We start from the raw sequence: 14,691 nt of genomic DNA on the forward strand, positions 1-14,691 counted from the left end.
TCAAAACATAATATTAAATGTTTTCTGTAAGTCTGTTAATGCACTTGTGTTAATCTCAAAAAGAGGAAGGAAGACTTTGATGTCATATCTTCACGGTATTTGTCTATCACTTAGATAATTCTTTCCTCTTCAGCATTCGCCTTGGCTTTTTAGAAAGACTGTTGTTGGTTTGGTGGTGAGGTTTATTTTTAATATTTTAAAAATTGCTTTTATGCAGTTGCTGTGAAAAAGCAGTTGCAATCAATTCATTAATTTTATGAGTAAAAACTAAATGACCACAAGAGCCATGTTTCCAGAAACTGGATGCATCTTTATGGGTTTCATTCTCTACAATCACAGGTACGAACAATTGTAAGTATCTTATTTTTTACAACACTAAGTTATACACACATGTGTAACAGGTATCAAACAAAAATTCAAGTGTCAGATATAAATTAGAATAAAAATAATTAAAAACTCAGGGAATGAAAACAATTTTTTACACATGTAGGATTCAAATTGTGTTAAACTACTGTTTGTTGATTAAAGAAAGAATATATTTGACGCCTGGTGGTTTGAAAATTGAGGTGGGATATGGAAACATTTTATTGCTTACAATGCAGTTTGCGGTGTGGGGCCACGTAGCTGTAGACAGTGTGCCATGCTCACCCCTGTCCACCACATGTAGGATTAGTACGTATCCTAATATTTACATATCAGACTATATGATTAATGTCTAATAACATCTTTCATGAAAGGGGTTTATGGACAATATGGACCAATGTATCCGGGCGTGAACAGCATCTGTGCTTTAAAAGGTTTATCAGTGGATCTGCCCTGCTCCCGTAAACTGGCTTCAAGCCCAAAATGGTACATTCGACACAGCAATGACGATTATGTCTGGAAAGAGCTGTATGCAGATGGAGAGAATACACTATATAATTTGACTGAAGAGAGTAAGTTCACTTTAAGGATCAACAACCTGAGTGAAAGTGATACTAAATTTTACTGCTGCAAAGAAAATACAGATGACGATTATTACTGCAAGTCCAAAAGAACTGAGCTCTATGTTACAGGTACAGACACTGCCATTTTTTATCGTTATTATTGTTGACTAGCATCAGCTAATGGATTATTGTTTTAAACACGCAATCATCTCAGACCTGCAGGTGAAGGTGATTCCCACCACAGAGAATCAGACAGTAACACTGATGTGCAGCACCAGCTGTGCTCTGACTGAAACACCTGCAGCCTACATCTGGTACAAGAACAGAGAGTTTCTCTATGAGGACTGGTCTCCTTGGTACCAAGAGCTGGTCCAGAGTGAGGAAGGAGTCACATACTCCTGTGCTATGTAAGGCTACGAGGATCTCAGAGCCCCTGACGTCTCAGTGGGTGAGGAGTGATATCACAAAATCTTTGGCTTCATATGTTGCACATGTAGGAAACACTTAACAACAGTCAACCAGAACTACATTGTATTTAATGTTCAAGATTTAATTTAAAACAGATTCTGTCTCATCAACCTGCTTCACTGTGACCTACGCTAAAGGGAGAATGTGTTCTTATCAGCAGAAATCAGAGGATGAATCCTGCTCCATCACATATCCTACAGGTTCAGTCTTTACAAACCTCCACAAATACACATACACACCACACACATCACAGAAAATAAAACATGTTTTTGTCGTCTCCCAACAGAAGTATATGTCGTAGAGACTCCTATAGGGACGTCCTTAAAGCTGAGCTGCAACAGCAGCTGTCTCATGGTTGACCCTCAAACTGCCTATAGGTGGCACTGGAACAAAGAATTATTGACTGTTTGTGAGAATCAAGACATAATAAGTTTTGATACTCATTCTGAAACCATCTCCTGTGCTGTAAAGGGTCATGAAGACCTGTTCTCAGATGAAATCTGTGAGTATGAACCATCTTATGGGTGTTTTTAACTTATAGAACAGGGCACTTGTATCATTAGTATACATGATTATAGGGGAGTAAGAAAGCTTTGAATAATATTCATACCAGTGAAGGTGGATAACAGACAACAGATCAGCATCTGGTGTTTTGCGTGAGGTCATTTACTAAAGGTCACCTGGTTAATTACATGGCCAGCATGTTAAAAACTCTGGAGTTCCCAGTTAATAAATAAAGTCAAATCCAAGGTCTCCGATGTCCATTAAACTTATCATATGTGCTTAGACAAGTGTTGGTGTTCGACTTGCTGGATTTGTAAAGATTGTACAGCTGTAACTAAAAGGTTCCACTCTGAATTTCAGGCACTGATAACAACTCATGTTGGACGGTGAATTATCCCAGCAGGAGAATCTGTGCTCTGGAAGGTTCATCTGTGAACATTTCAAGTAATTACTATGTCAATGGCCAGAACACCAGAACTAAAAAATGGCATAAAATAAAGAGACATGGTGAGGTCACAGATGGAGGTTTGACTGAGGATGATAATAGAGTGGAGAAATATGACAACATGAAAGACGAGCACACGCTGACAATACATGAGCTGAAGAAGAGCGACTCAGGAGAATATGCATTTGTGTTCAACAACTTTGAAGTCTGGAGACCATTTCATGTACCTGGGGTGATTTTATTAGTCACAGGTAATTCGTATTCTTAAATAAGCGAATATGTTTTTTTAAAGAAAGAATTAGTTTTGTTCACCATATTCCTGCAGATGATAATCACTAATGTCAGTGCAAGACAGTTTAAGGCTGCTTCACTTTTCATGAGATAGCACTTGGATCATACTGATGTATTTTTGTATGAACACAATCTGATATTATTTATGATATAAAACTCAGTTTTCAAAATGTGCCTGACACTTGCTCAAATGCATTCGGCATTTTGCTTTGGTTGATTTAAATTCCCATGTATCTTATATGATCTCTAAAATAAATTGTATTCAATTTAAGCACATAAATGCTTAAATGATGTCTAACCATCTTTCAGGCCTGAAAGTGACAATGGCTCCTTCTGCAGAGGTGACAGAAGGTCAGAGAGTCACACTGACCTGCAGCACCAGCTGTCCTCTGACTGACAACAACATCTACATTTGGTACTTGAACGGTCGACGTCTGACGCTGCCAGAGAGCCCAAACAAACACCTGATTCTAGACCCAGTCGGCTTTCAGCATGCAGGGAACTACTCCTGTGTGGTCCCAACTCCCCAAAACATCAGTTCATCTGAGGAGAACCTCACTGTCAATGGTGAGTGTGTGCTGTTACATTCGAATTGAATAGTTGTCAAATTTCACCCAGGCTGTAATCAGAGTCTCCTTTCACGTAAAAATGCACATATGACTTTTCAGCTAAATAGATTCTATAACTAACTGTATTTAACTTGTAACTCACATCACACATCGACCTCTTTCCAGCTCGAGAGGCATCAGTACGGATAATGAATGCAGTAAGGCTGACTTTGCTGTCATTTCTACTTCCTGGTGCTCCATTAATACTCTATCTGTGGATGAGGTAATTGTTTTAATTTTTATAGTTATATTCAATGTCTTCTTGATTTTAGACATTAATTTGCATTATATGAATAAAATCCAGGAAGAAGAAAAGTCTGACCTCCACTGTTGTACGAACTGGACAGGTGAGTACAAAACTTTATATGTGGAGACTGGTGTGTGTGTGTGTGTGTGTGTGTGTGTGTGTGTGTGTGTGTGTGTGTGTGTGTGTGTGTGTGTGTGTGTGTGTGTGTGTCCGCTCAGTCATCTGTTTTCTCTGTGCTGAAAGTGGACATGCTGAATGAGACGATCGCTCTCCAGCCCACGAATCCTGAAGCAAAGGCAGAACCAGCAGGGCAGCAGGAAGACATTTTGTAATGACTGTTTTGGCTTTCAGTCCAGGACAAAATGTCTGTCTTTTTAATTTAGATTCAAGTTGGAAAGACACGACTGGCACATCAAAAGCAGATCTAAACATTTCTCCTCATTCTTTGTGTCATTTACTTCCTGTCTTATAGCAGCCACTGGGGGTGGACAGCTTTCACACGTTCACACACTTAAACGTGCTTTTTTTTTTTTTTTTTAGTCTGACACATGAAGGACTAGAAAGTATAATTTTCTTGTTATATTTTATATGCTTAAGCAACATATATATTTATAGGTCATATTTTTGTTGTTTCATAATATAAACAATAATATTTGGCTTCTCTATTTATGTATTGTAATAATGGATTTACACAATCTATAACACCTTAGGGCAGAAAGTTTAAATGGGGAAGCAATGTTTTTGTTTTATCATTGTTTCATTGTCTTTTTCACGGCCCTTCGTGATAATCAAATCACGACTGTGGTGCAGGAGGTAGAGCGGTCGTCTACCAATCCCCCAGTTGCTGGTTTGATCCCCATCTCCTCCGGTACACGTCGAAGTCTCCTTGAGCAAGACACTGAACCCTAACTTAGTTCCTCCGGGTGAACAAAGACCAGCTGCTATGCTCCTCCATAGGTGTGTGTGTGTGTCTGTGTGTGATTGTGAGTGTGAATGGGTGAATGAGAGGCAACGTAAAGAGCCTTGGGTACCAATACGTAGAAAAGTGCTTTATCAGTGCAGACCATTTACCATTTAAATGATACACACTGATACACCACAAATGAAACAGAAAGCAATCATTATAGCAATACTGCAAATTTAGATTTATTTATTATTTTGTCCTTTCGGCTTATCTCATTGTCCACATGTTGATTTGGCACAGTTTTTACGCCGGATGCCCTTCCTGACGCAACCCTCTCCAGTTTCTACCGGGCTTGGACCGGCACTGCACAGTTGGGGAGGGGAAAGGGCTGTTGGGGTTTTGGTGTCTTGCCCAGATACACTTCGACCTACAGTGGGGATCAAACCACTGACTCTATGGTCCGTGAGCTACAGCCGCCCCATCATGATGTAAAATAGCAAAGAGGAAAAAAGACTGGCAACATTAATTTTTTGGCTATAAAAAGAAGTTGCTATCAAAGTAATACTGCGTCTTCTACTTTTTCAACTACAATCAAAACATGTAAAAGGTTAAAAGGTCTCTTCTCATATTCTGACTCGGATTATGGAAGAGCTGTAGGGCCTGAAAGATTATGGTTTTTCAAAGAATGCTAAAAAAAGAGCAAAACGTTGGGTGGGTTTGGGCAGAGAAAATAATTTACATAAACCCTTATATATCATGCAATTTTGATGATGAGTTTGATTTACCCATTTATATTTGTTTACTCTTTTATTTTTGATTACTTATGGTTAACTGGTTTTATTAAGTTTTAGTTCTTAAAATAATAAATGTTTTGTGCTATTAATAAAGAGTGATGAGTTCCTCTCTTTCCTACACAGAAGCAAACAGCATGCTGTATGTTAGTAAATCATCTGTAAATCCCAATGTAAGGCCAACAAATGCCCTTATTCACTGCTCTTATTATTTTTGGCAAAAACATTCATCAGAATAAACTGACTGTGGTTTACGACCACAATTCAGTTTGTCCTCTAGACATGTCTTTCACATGTCCTGTGTAACAGCTGTGCTTTAAAAGTCTCCTTTTATACGACGACCCCTGCTGACCGATTTTTTCCATTGGAAAACCATGTAATGTGACACCACTGATTTTTCTTTTGAGCATCCACGAATGGAATGAAAATCAGCACTTTTACTTATTTTTACTTTTGATTATATTTTAACAAAAAAAAAACAACAAAAAAAAAACAGCATTTATAGAAAAAAAATGAAATAGGTATATAGGTAATAGGTTTTTTTAATTGAATTTAATTTTATTTCTATTTTTATTTTACTTTACTGTATGACATTTAGTGTGGACGGCAAAGTAAGAATTTCATTGTGCAGGGAAACTGTCTGTCTGTGTATATGACAATAAACACTTTGAATTGAATTGAAATAAAAGAAAGAATTAGATCTAGCTTTTGAGCTATTTGTTATTTTCTTTATGGATAACAAAGTGATAACAAGCCAAAGAGACACTTAATTACATGCTTGGTTCATAAAGAAATACCAAGAGAAAAAAAAAAATCCTATTTCAATATAGAAATAGTGGGCTAGAATATGCGTCCATGTTACGTGCGAAGTGATGGCGGTGGTCACGTGACATCCGGTCGCTTACGCTGTTGCTGCTTTAAAGAAGGACTCTCGAGGCGTAGCTGTAGTAACCTCCGCAGCAGCTATCGAGGCTTCTTTTATTCGGATCTTCTCAGAAGAGCGTTATAAAACTATATAATGGACGGCAGAAGCTACGGTTCTGGTAAATACGCACAGGCTGTAAGATATCGCACTGTAGCTATGTGGCCTTGACGTTACTTGTCGTGTAGATATTTTTATTTTATTTTTATTTATTTTTTTACAGCTGCGGTTATTAATTCGTTTTCTGCTCAGCCTTAATGCATTGTGTGACTGGGAAATGTAGCTATCTCTGGACTGTTAGCTAGCTAGCTAGCTAGCTTAGACGCTTAGCCTTTGAGCATCAGCAACCATCCATTGCTAAATGTACGTCAAACACGCAACGTTATTCTTGGCAAGCACTGGCTAGCGCTATCTGTTAATTGCCTTCTTGTCCAGCTTACTTTCGTAATGAATGCATTTTAGAGGAAGCTAAACTGCTTAATTGCACCCAGGATCCTCCAGCTGACGGTCATGAAACAGCGCTAACCTTAGCACTCTTTGCCCACTCTGCTACCTTAGAAGGCCGTGCGGCCTATTGTTGGGGTGCTGCAAGGCGTGGATCAGATGGATGCTTTGCCCCATAGTTGAGTGGTTGTGTTGACGTTGAGACGGTGTTGGATTAACCTTCCTAACCTTGACTTCTGGCTCTTTTCACAAACGTGTTTTTTTTTTTTTACAACCAATCTTTGACACTACCATGCCAATAATAGGCTATCGCTACTGTTGTAGTCTTTTTCAAAGTTGCAAACTATAATTTATGCTAAAATGCCTAAAACGTTATACGGTTCGTTGTGTAAAAGCCGAAGTCGAATAATTGGGACCAGACAAGTTTGCGTTGACGATTTTACTGCTTGGGTGATGAAAAGAAATCAACACAGCCCGACGAGCTCTTCAGTGACCAAATGTCTGATCTAGATCTTTTATAACTTCTTATGCTTGCAATGTTCTTATAACAATGTGTTTTCGTCTCTCGTAGGTTACTCCAGCTGGGGAGGTGGAGGGTCAGGCAGCAGAGGTAAATGAGGCGATGAGTGAATACACTCCATGCTCGGACACAGGGTGGTAGCACTGGGCAATAGTGATAAAATTCGATAGCACTGTTTGTGTTATGGGTCTTATTTCTAACTTAACCTTATTTAACATGCTAATGCATTCACCAGATAATTAGTTTAATATCACAATAGCTGAACTTTTATAAAAAAAATGTATTTTATTTGTGCTAAAACTATGCAAAGGTAATTTAATTATATATTTTTTTAATTTAAAAAAGTTATCTCTAAGAAGGTAGGAAAGGACATGATGGTGGTCTTAATTTTTCACCTATCTAGGTTCAGGTAGCTTTGACCTTTTTGGGGGAAGTTATAAGGACTCGGTGTCTGGACTTGGGGGCTATGGAGGAGGAGGAGGAGGTGGCCACATGAAGAGAGGTCTGTCCGGTGCATCCCTGCTCTCATCTACAGGAACCCATGCAGATGCAGTCATTGCCAAGATTAACCAGCGCCTGGACATGCTCACGCAGTTGGAGGGGGGGTTGAAAGGGGCTCGGGGTGACAGGTAATAGCTTTTCTTTTCCTGCACCATGGTGTCTTCATCAGATATGACAACCACACATCCATGTATCTTAAGGCATTGCATGTAGTGCCTCTCATTTTCCAAGTTAAGTTACATGTTATAAAGTTTGAGTGATACCACTTGCATGGGCTGTATCTAAGCAGTTCAATGTGGCTTGTATTTAAATTCAGCACAAAGGGGAATTTCAGTAAGTTCCTCGATTCACATTTTGCAGTGCTGGTGGTATCTAGAAGTCTGAAATTTTGCTGTGAATTAGGACCCTGAAGCAGCCTTGTAACAGAATGTGTGTTGTGTAAAACATGCAAAGCACTAAAGCTTTGCCAGTCAGTGTGTTTGGAAACGACGCAGTTTTAGGATGATGACGTTGCTATAGTAAATTTAAGCTGTAAAAATCAGCTTCGGTTTAAAGAAAGAAGTATGTATACATTAATTTATTTTTTGGGACGTAAAGATTGCTGCACACAAGTTGCATTTGAATGCCTCAACACTCTGGGAAACTTTGATTGCTCCTTGTTAGTCACGTGGTTTGTGTGATTTGCTGGGAAGAAAATGTTGTCATCCCTTACAAAGCTTAGACACTGAAAATGCATGGCCTCTTTTATAGACCCAACTTTCTCATTTATTGCAGATTAAGGTGCTTGCACATGAAGCCAGTCCATCTTTACATGTCACGTCTTGACTCTTTGTTTATTTGTTCATAGACTTTGGTTCTCATTCTCCATGTGACCTAACCCTGTGTTCTGGCTTTAGGTTACACAGATGAGTTTTCACGTGTTGCTTGATACTGCTTTATCAAGCTGAAATGTTACGTAAAAGATAAAGGTTACCTGCAGTACTTTTAAAAATACCTTTTTTACTCTTGCGGGTGGGGGAGCCCAATTTACATTTATCCCCTTCCCTCAGAATTCAGTGTAATTCAGCCACCTTTCAGGATATTTCACCTCCTGCACCTGTCTCAGGGCATTGCTGGTTCTGACAGACTTTTTCTGGTCTGGGCAGGCTTTCACAGCCTATCCTTTAACATAGGATAGTGGTTGAGAAACTGCATTTCCCTTTTCTGCGGAGTACTGTCTGACCTCCCACAGAAAATGTGGTTGGATTGAAGTTTTTGTAAACTTAAAAGAAAAACAATATTGTAACAGAGCACAAGCAGAGCATTTACTTGTTTTGGATCAACATTGTCTGCTCTAATGTGGTTTATGAAATGAAGCTGGGAGTGACAAGAAAATATGGAGAAAGCAAGACCATGGAGGAGAAGGAATAGCAGGTGGAGAAATCCAAACCTGATACCCTCCCTGCCTACCTTGCTCTCTGCTTTTCTCTATCAATCCTCTCCCTCCCTCCCGCAGGTTTGACCAGTATGAGTCATTCGACTCGCGCACCTCTGCTTTCACCTCCTCCCGAGATCTCTACAGATCTGGCGGCAGTAGCTATGGTTATGGCGATGGCCGTGGGGATACCATGCTGATGGGTCAGCGAGGAGGCTCAGGCTTCGGAGGGGGAATTGGGCTAGGAGGAGGAGGAGGCTTTGATAGTCCTTCCTCTTCCTATGGAGTCGCTAAAATGCGACAGAATATGAGGGAGTCCTTCAACAGTGGCCAGGGAGGAGGTTCTGGAGGTGGAGGATGGGCTGGAGCTGGCCGACGTTCCCCCAGAAGGGGTGGAAGTGCCGGGGGTCGAGGAGCTGGAGGAGGGTTTGGAAGTCGCAGGTCTGATCCCACTCCATTAGGCGGAGGTGGGCGGGGAGGTGGTAGCGGTGGCCAGTCCCTCCGCGGCCACTCTCCAGGAGGTGGTAGAGGCAAGCTCCCATCTCTCCTGTCCAACCGCATGTACCCTGAGAGTGGGGGCTTCCATCAGGGTTCCACCCAAGGGCCTCACGACTTTCCTGGGAGGCATTTTGGAGGGGGCCCACGGGCTGGCCGCCAGCGGGGCCGCAAGAGACCCCTCAACAAAGTAAGTACCTCCAGCCAAATAAGACCTCCTCAGACATTGGGCAAAACTTTAAGCCCTTTCTGGTTCCCTCCTTTAGCACCCTCAAGAAACTGGCAAGTCAGCCTTAAGTGCTAATACCTGCTATGTGCCATCTAAAGCAGTTTGTCATAAAAAAACCAAAAAAAAATCCCCGACACACATCTGACACATCACTTGTTTTTTTTAACTCCGCCCTGCTCTGATTTAATATGGTCACAAATTCCTCATGGAACTGCCATTTTTGTACAGTAAAGCTAGGTGACACTTCTCCCTTCCCGATGTATTATTATTATTTTTTTTTTTTTTGTTTAGTTGTGGGGATGGTGAGTTCACATTGTGGATTTTAGTTTGTCGTTTCCCTTTTCTTTTGCCCCACCACCTGGATAGTGTACCGATAAATCTTACACTGCTGTTGAGGAAATGCCCTGCGAAAGAAGACTTTAAGTGTGACAATTGTCTTCGACAAGCATGACGTCTAGAATTCAGGAGCAGGCAGCTGTGGTTGTTTGTCTTTGGTGAGAAATGAGATGTATTTGGGAATGCACAATTGTTTCTGTTGACTGTAGCAGGTCAAACCACAGCGTGATGTCCAAAAGAAGAGAAAACAGACACTTACCGCAGCTGACGAGCCAGAGTCAAAGATAAACAAGACGGAGAGTGTGGGGCCAGAGGCTACCCAAGGTACTTCATAGTTTCTGTGTTTTATGTATTTGTTTTAGACATTACTTGGCAGATGAGGTTTCTATTTCTGCCCTGGTCTTATGTTTATATATGTTTTTCATAGAGCAAACTGAGAAAAATGGCGATGACACTGAGCCAAAGACTGCAGCTGTGGTGAGCATATTTTGCTTATTTGACAAGAACACCGTAATGAAGTATTTTTGCAACATCAGTTGAATCACTTTGAATAATTGATTTTGTGTTTTAAATAAACCTTAATGAAATTGGCGAGATTAAACTGGAACACTGATTTTTGCATAAATGCATTTAAACAACACTATCAATAAATAAACACTATTATAAACTAAACACATTTTTTTTGCTTTACAGGATACAAAACCTGCTGAAGATGGAGATAACGGTAAGCTCAGCTGCAGTTGCTCCTCATAGTCTTTTTATTATTTTTTTTCTCTGGGTATATGTTGTTGATCAGCATCATTTATCTTGTATCACAACTTTGTCCTTAAAATCCTGAAGTTCCTAACTTCTGCTCTTGCTCTTTTTAGCTGCAACCAAACAGGAGGAGAAGAAGCAGCCACAGGGCAAACAGCCCCTAACCCAGGGCCAGGACAAGCACCCGAAAATGAGGAAGAGGAGGGGCTTCCTGGAGCGGTGAGAGGATAAGCCAAATCCCCCCAACACTTGCATTAGAATTTACTATACATTTCTCTTTAGCTCGTTTCTTTTCATTCTCATCTATTTTTCCTACCCTTTTCTCCTTATTCACAAGATTGCAGTGATTTATTTTATCTTTTATTTATTTTTTATCATGCATGATTTTGGCACGTTTATAATTTCCAGTTATTAATTCACATTGATTTTCATCTCACTGTTCCTTTTGTTATGGGCTGTAGCATTATCTCTCTCTCTCTCTCTCTCTCTCTCTCTCTCTCTCTCTCTCTCTCTGTCTCTCTCTCTCAGGGTTATGTTTGCATGCTCTGTGTGCAAATTTCGTTCGTTCTACAAAGAGGAAATGGAAGCTCATCTTGAGAGTCGCTTTCACAAGGACCACTTTAAGTTCCTTTCCAGCCAGCTTTCCAAGCCCACTACAGACTTCCTACAGGTGAGATTTGTTGCTAATTGCATTTACAGCCACAGCTGTTCTAATATGAACATATACACAGGATGTTTTCTATCATTTCAAGAGGAGGATAAAATTACAAATCACAATATTGTAAAATTTGCTTATTGTAAATTTTAGAACTTTATTTGTTCATTCCGTATTTAAAAGGACGGGCTGCTTAACTCCTAATAAAACTGCTATTTAGAGCAGATTATGCACCAGAAATTACACTTAAATGAGTACAAACCAAAGTTTTCTACATTGTGCAGCTTGAACTAGAGCTAATGTGAGACTTCAAAATCAGTTGTCTTTGCTCTGCCCAGCTTTCCCTCTCCTCCTCTGAAACAGCTTTGCTTCAGTCTTTGCGCTGCACAGTACTCAGGCAGTTGTCTTTATTAAATAACAAATAAAAATGCTAAACTTACTGAAAAGGAAGAAATTGTTGCTTCTTTCTGATTGGGCGAACCTCCCTCAAAAAAACTATGAATATCTTTGCACTGCACTGCCAGTGCTGTTCAGGTGAGTCTGTCAAAACTGACCTCTCCACATTAACATTAAGCTTTGTTAAAAAAATAAATAAATAAATAAAAGGAAAATGTTACTAATACAGTGATATCTGATGTTTGTGTATATGTAGCAGAATGAATGTGCAGTTAAATGAGGTCAAAAAGGTGTTGTTTTTTATAGGAGTACTTGCAGAATAAGTTCAAAAAGACAGAGCAAAGGGTCAGCCAGTTGGAAAACCACAGTGCTGCCATCTGCCAAGTGTATAAAGAGCAGGACTTGACCAGAGGTAAGAAACAGTGGTTGTGTTTATGCCCACAAGCCTGAAAAGGAGAAGTGGTTGTTAATTACACATTCCTCACATCTGTAGATCTTGGTATGGAGCACTTCATGAGGAAGGTGGAAGCTGCACACTGTGCAGCTTGCGACCTCTTTATTCCCATGCAGCCCCACCTGATACAGAAACACATAAAGTCCGCTGACCACAACTACAACCGCAAGGTAGGACCGATAATTCTTGTGTAAAATAAACAAACTAAATGTACTGATATGATTTTTGCAGACCTATTTATGACATTGCGCTGTTCTTTTGTGATTCAAGGGTATGATGGAGCAGTCCAAGAGAGCCTGTCTGTCAGTTGCTCGTAGTATCCTCAACCACAAACTCATTGGCAAGAAGCTGGAGAGTTATCTCAAGGTATACTCTTTGCTTTGCAAACATGAATATAAGAAACAATTATGTATTTTCTAAAATTGTCCCAGATACTGCTAATAAAATGGTAGTAAGAATAATTTTAATATTTTAAAACTGTTATTTTATGTTATAACATCCGCAACTAAGTGCATTTTAAATGACGACATGCATGTACAAGTTACATCAGGTAACTGTTGTGTAACTGGTGTGTGTGTGTGTGTGTGTGTGTGGTTCCAAGTAAGAAATGGGCTTTTGAAGTCAGAATTCAGGACTAATTGTGTACGTCTTGGGGGTTGTAATCAGCTTTTCCCAATTGTGTAAGACTGGACAAGGAGTGTAGTGAAAGGAGACATTATTGCATGGAGTGAAGCCTTTTCTTATATAAATCACATTGGCTCAAAGTTTGACTTGAGTGAGACTGAATTATTATGTATGCTTGTATCATTTTTAGTTTAATATTTTAACTGATTGATCTTGAATGCATGAGGTCACATACAATCATCTTTCATTGTCAGGGTGAAAACCCATTCACTGGTAACCAAGATGACCAGGATCCAGAAGACTCCATGGTGATGGAATGTTCAGAGGTGGAGTTGACTGGTGAAACAGCCGACAGCCAGGCGGAGTCAGCCGAGGCAGCGGCTCAGGATGAGCCAGTGGCTGAGGGAGGAACAGGCCAAGAGGCAGTGGAAGGCAAGACAACGGAGGGGGAAAAGATGGAGGAGGAGGAGCACCGAGTGGGGGAAGAGGAAGAGCAGGGGAACCCGGAAGAGGAGGAAGGTTTTGAAGTTGGAGAGGAGGAGGAAGAGGGCTATGTGGTGCATGATGAAATTGGTGAAGAGGGATTACAGGGTGATCTGGACGAGGGGGATGAAGGAGTAGAAGCAGCAGAGGTTGAAGAAGACAAGAATCATGAATCATGAACGACTTTTTCCATTGCGGGGTCCATGTGATTGATTCCCATGATCCCATTAAACCCACTTTCATTGACAGACATATTACAAAATGTACATCCCTGCTTCCACCATTTTTCACTATCTAATGACTCTAAGCTTCTAATTTTAGTTTTTGTTCCAGAAATAGTTTGATGAGCTCTTGGGGAAATACTTATTTGCTTACTTAGATTAGATTGAGAACATTGTAAAACAAAATGGTTGAAATGGTAAACTGTCTTGTTTCTGCATGCATTCTTGAGGTTTTAATAGGCTCTTTATTTTTTATTTTTCCCACCCAGTTTCTGGTTTTTGACAGTAGGCTATTTTGATTTTCTGCGTTAGAAACGTATTCTTGAGTTGTATCAGTTTTCTTATTTAAAAACTCAAAGCAAATGTATTTCCTAATGTGTCAAACTACCTTCTGATATTTTTTTGTGCCTTTTTCTTTTTTTTTTTTAAGATTCTTATTTGAGATCTAAATCATTTGCATTTGTCATAAGTGTTGTGAAGTTATTTAACTTTGTTTCTTAGTTTACACAATGCTATAGAATTGTTTCAGTATTGATGAGGCCGAATAGATTATTTTCCCAAGTTTTGGTAAAATATAGAAAGGGGTGGACTTTTTATTCTACAGTTGGAAAAAACTATTATAGGTCTGTGTCTAGAATAAGCATGAGTTCTTCAGAATGGATATGAGACATGTAAATGTTTTCACTCTAAATAAGAAATGTGTTGAATAAATCATTGCTGCAATGTCTTCTGTTCTTAAACTGTCAATTGCTTACTAAAGTAAAGGCAGGAAAAGTTTAATACAGCAGCACGATTCTTAAATTCATAAATCAGCTGGAAGTATCGCCAGTTTGGATGACTGGCCACCTTAGTGTTGACAGCTTGGTGTAGTAATTCTTTCTATCGCCATAACAGCGGCGCTGTTCTCCACACTGATGCAGTTTAATTCTAGGCACAGGAGCCCGTTAATTGGAAACGTGGTGTCTTCAGTCTCCAAGGTTTGGCCGTTGCCATTGTTTTTTTTTTTTTTTTTTTTAACCGGTAGATAATATTTTTAGTAATTTCTGTAATAAAACAT

At 39.8% G+C, this 14,691-nt stretch overlaps 2 protein-coding genes across 3 annotated transcripts; both read left to right on the forward strand.

Moving 5' to 3' along the window:
• Window positions 1-743: 743 nt before the first annotated feature.
• LOC137124693 (uncharacterized) lies at window positions 744-4,041 on the forward strand. The gene is made up of 9 exons (XM_067499785.1): window positions 744-1,055; window positions 1,141-1,374; window positions 1,490-1,594; window positions 1,681-1,896; window positions 2,259-2,594; window positions 2,944-3,201; window positions 3,369-3,465; window positions 3,547-3,589; window positions 4,030-4,041. Exons 3-9 carry the CDS (start codon window positions 1,537-1,539, stop codon window positions 4,039-4,041), a joined length of 1,020 nt encoding a protein of 339 aa, XP_067355886.1. The 5' UTR covers window positions 744-1,055; window positions 1,141-1,374; window positions 1,490-1,536.
• Window positions 4,042-6,070: 2,029 nt separating this feature from the next.
• On the forward strand, window positions 6,071-14,361 carry akap8l (A kinase (PRKA) anchor protein 8-like). Of its 2 annotated transcripts, none has more exons than XM_067497920.1 (13): window positions 6,071-6,227; window positions 7,122-7,160; window positions 7,474-7,699; window positions 9,067-9,670; window positions 10,255-10,369; window positions 10,473-10,522; window positions 10,739-10,769; window positions 10,915-11,020; window positions 11,330-11,471; window positions 12,159-12,264; window positions 12,346-12,476; window positions 12,577-12,672; window positions 13,185-14,361. In XM_067497920.1, exons 1-13 carry the CDS (start codon window positions 6,203-6,205, stop codon window positions 13,590-13,592), a joined length of 2,079 nt encoding a protein of 692 aa, XP_067354021.1. In that variant the 5' UTR covers window positions 6,071-6,202; the 3' UTR covers window positions 13,593-14,361. The 2 variants fall into 2 exon arrangements, with proteins under 2 accessions (XP_067354021.1, XP_067354022.1); XM_067497921.1 differs by having other exon boundaries at window positions 10,258-10,369.
• The last annotated feature ends 330 nt before the right edge of the window (window positions 14,362-14,691 follow it).

This window comes from Channa argus, chromosome 3 (genome assembly GCF_033026475.1).
Source record: "Channa argus isolate prfri chromosome 3, Channa argus male v1.0, whole genome shotgun sequence".
Classification (NCBI taxonomy): domain Eukaryota; kingdom Metazoa; phylum Chordata; class Actinopteri; order Anabantiformes; family Channidae; genus Channa; species Channa argus.

What these genes read in the sequence shown, in the direction of transcription:
- LOC137124693 (XM_067499785.1), top strand. Translation starts at nt 1,537, where the DNA reads ATGTGTTCTTATCAGCAGAAATCAGAGGATGAATCCTGCTCCATCACA. An exon ending in CCTGTTCTCAGATGAAATCT is followed by an intron (nt 1,897 to 2,258) that starts GTGAGTATGAAC and finishes TCTGAATTTCAG; the next exon opens with GCACTGATAACAACTCATGT. An exon ending in GGTGATTTTATTAGTCACAG is followed by an intron (nt 2,595 to 2,943) that starts GTAATTCGTATT and finishes ACCATCTTTCAG; the next exon opens with GCCTGAAAGTGACAATGGCT.
- akap8l (XM_067497920.1), top strand. Translation starts at nt 6,203, where the DNA reads ATGGACGGCAGAAGCTACGGTTCTG. An exon ending in GGGGCCAGAGGCTACCCAAG is followed by an intron (nt 10,370 to 10,472) that starts GTACTTCATAGT and finishes TGTTTTTCATAG; the next exon opens with AGCAAACTGAGAAAAATGGC. An exon ending in AGGAGGGGCTTCCTGGAGCG is followed by an intron (nt 11,021 to 11,329) that starts GTGAGAGGATAA and finishes TCTCTCTCTCAG; the next exon opens with GGTTATGTTTGCATGCTCTG.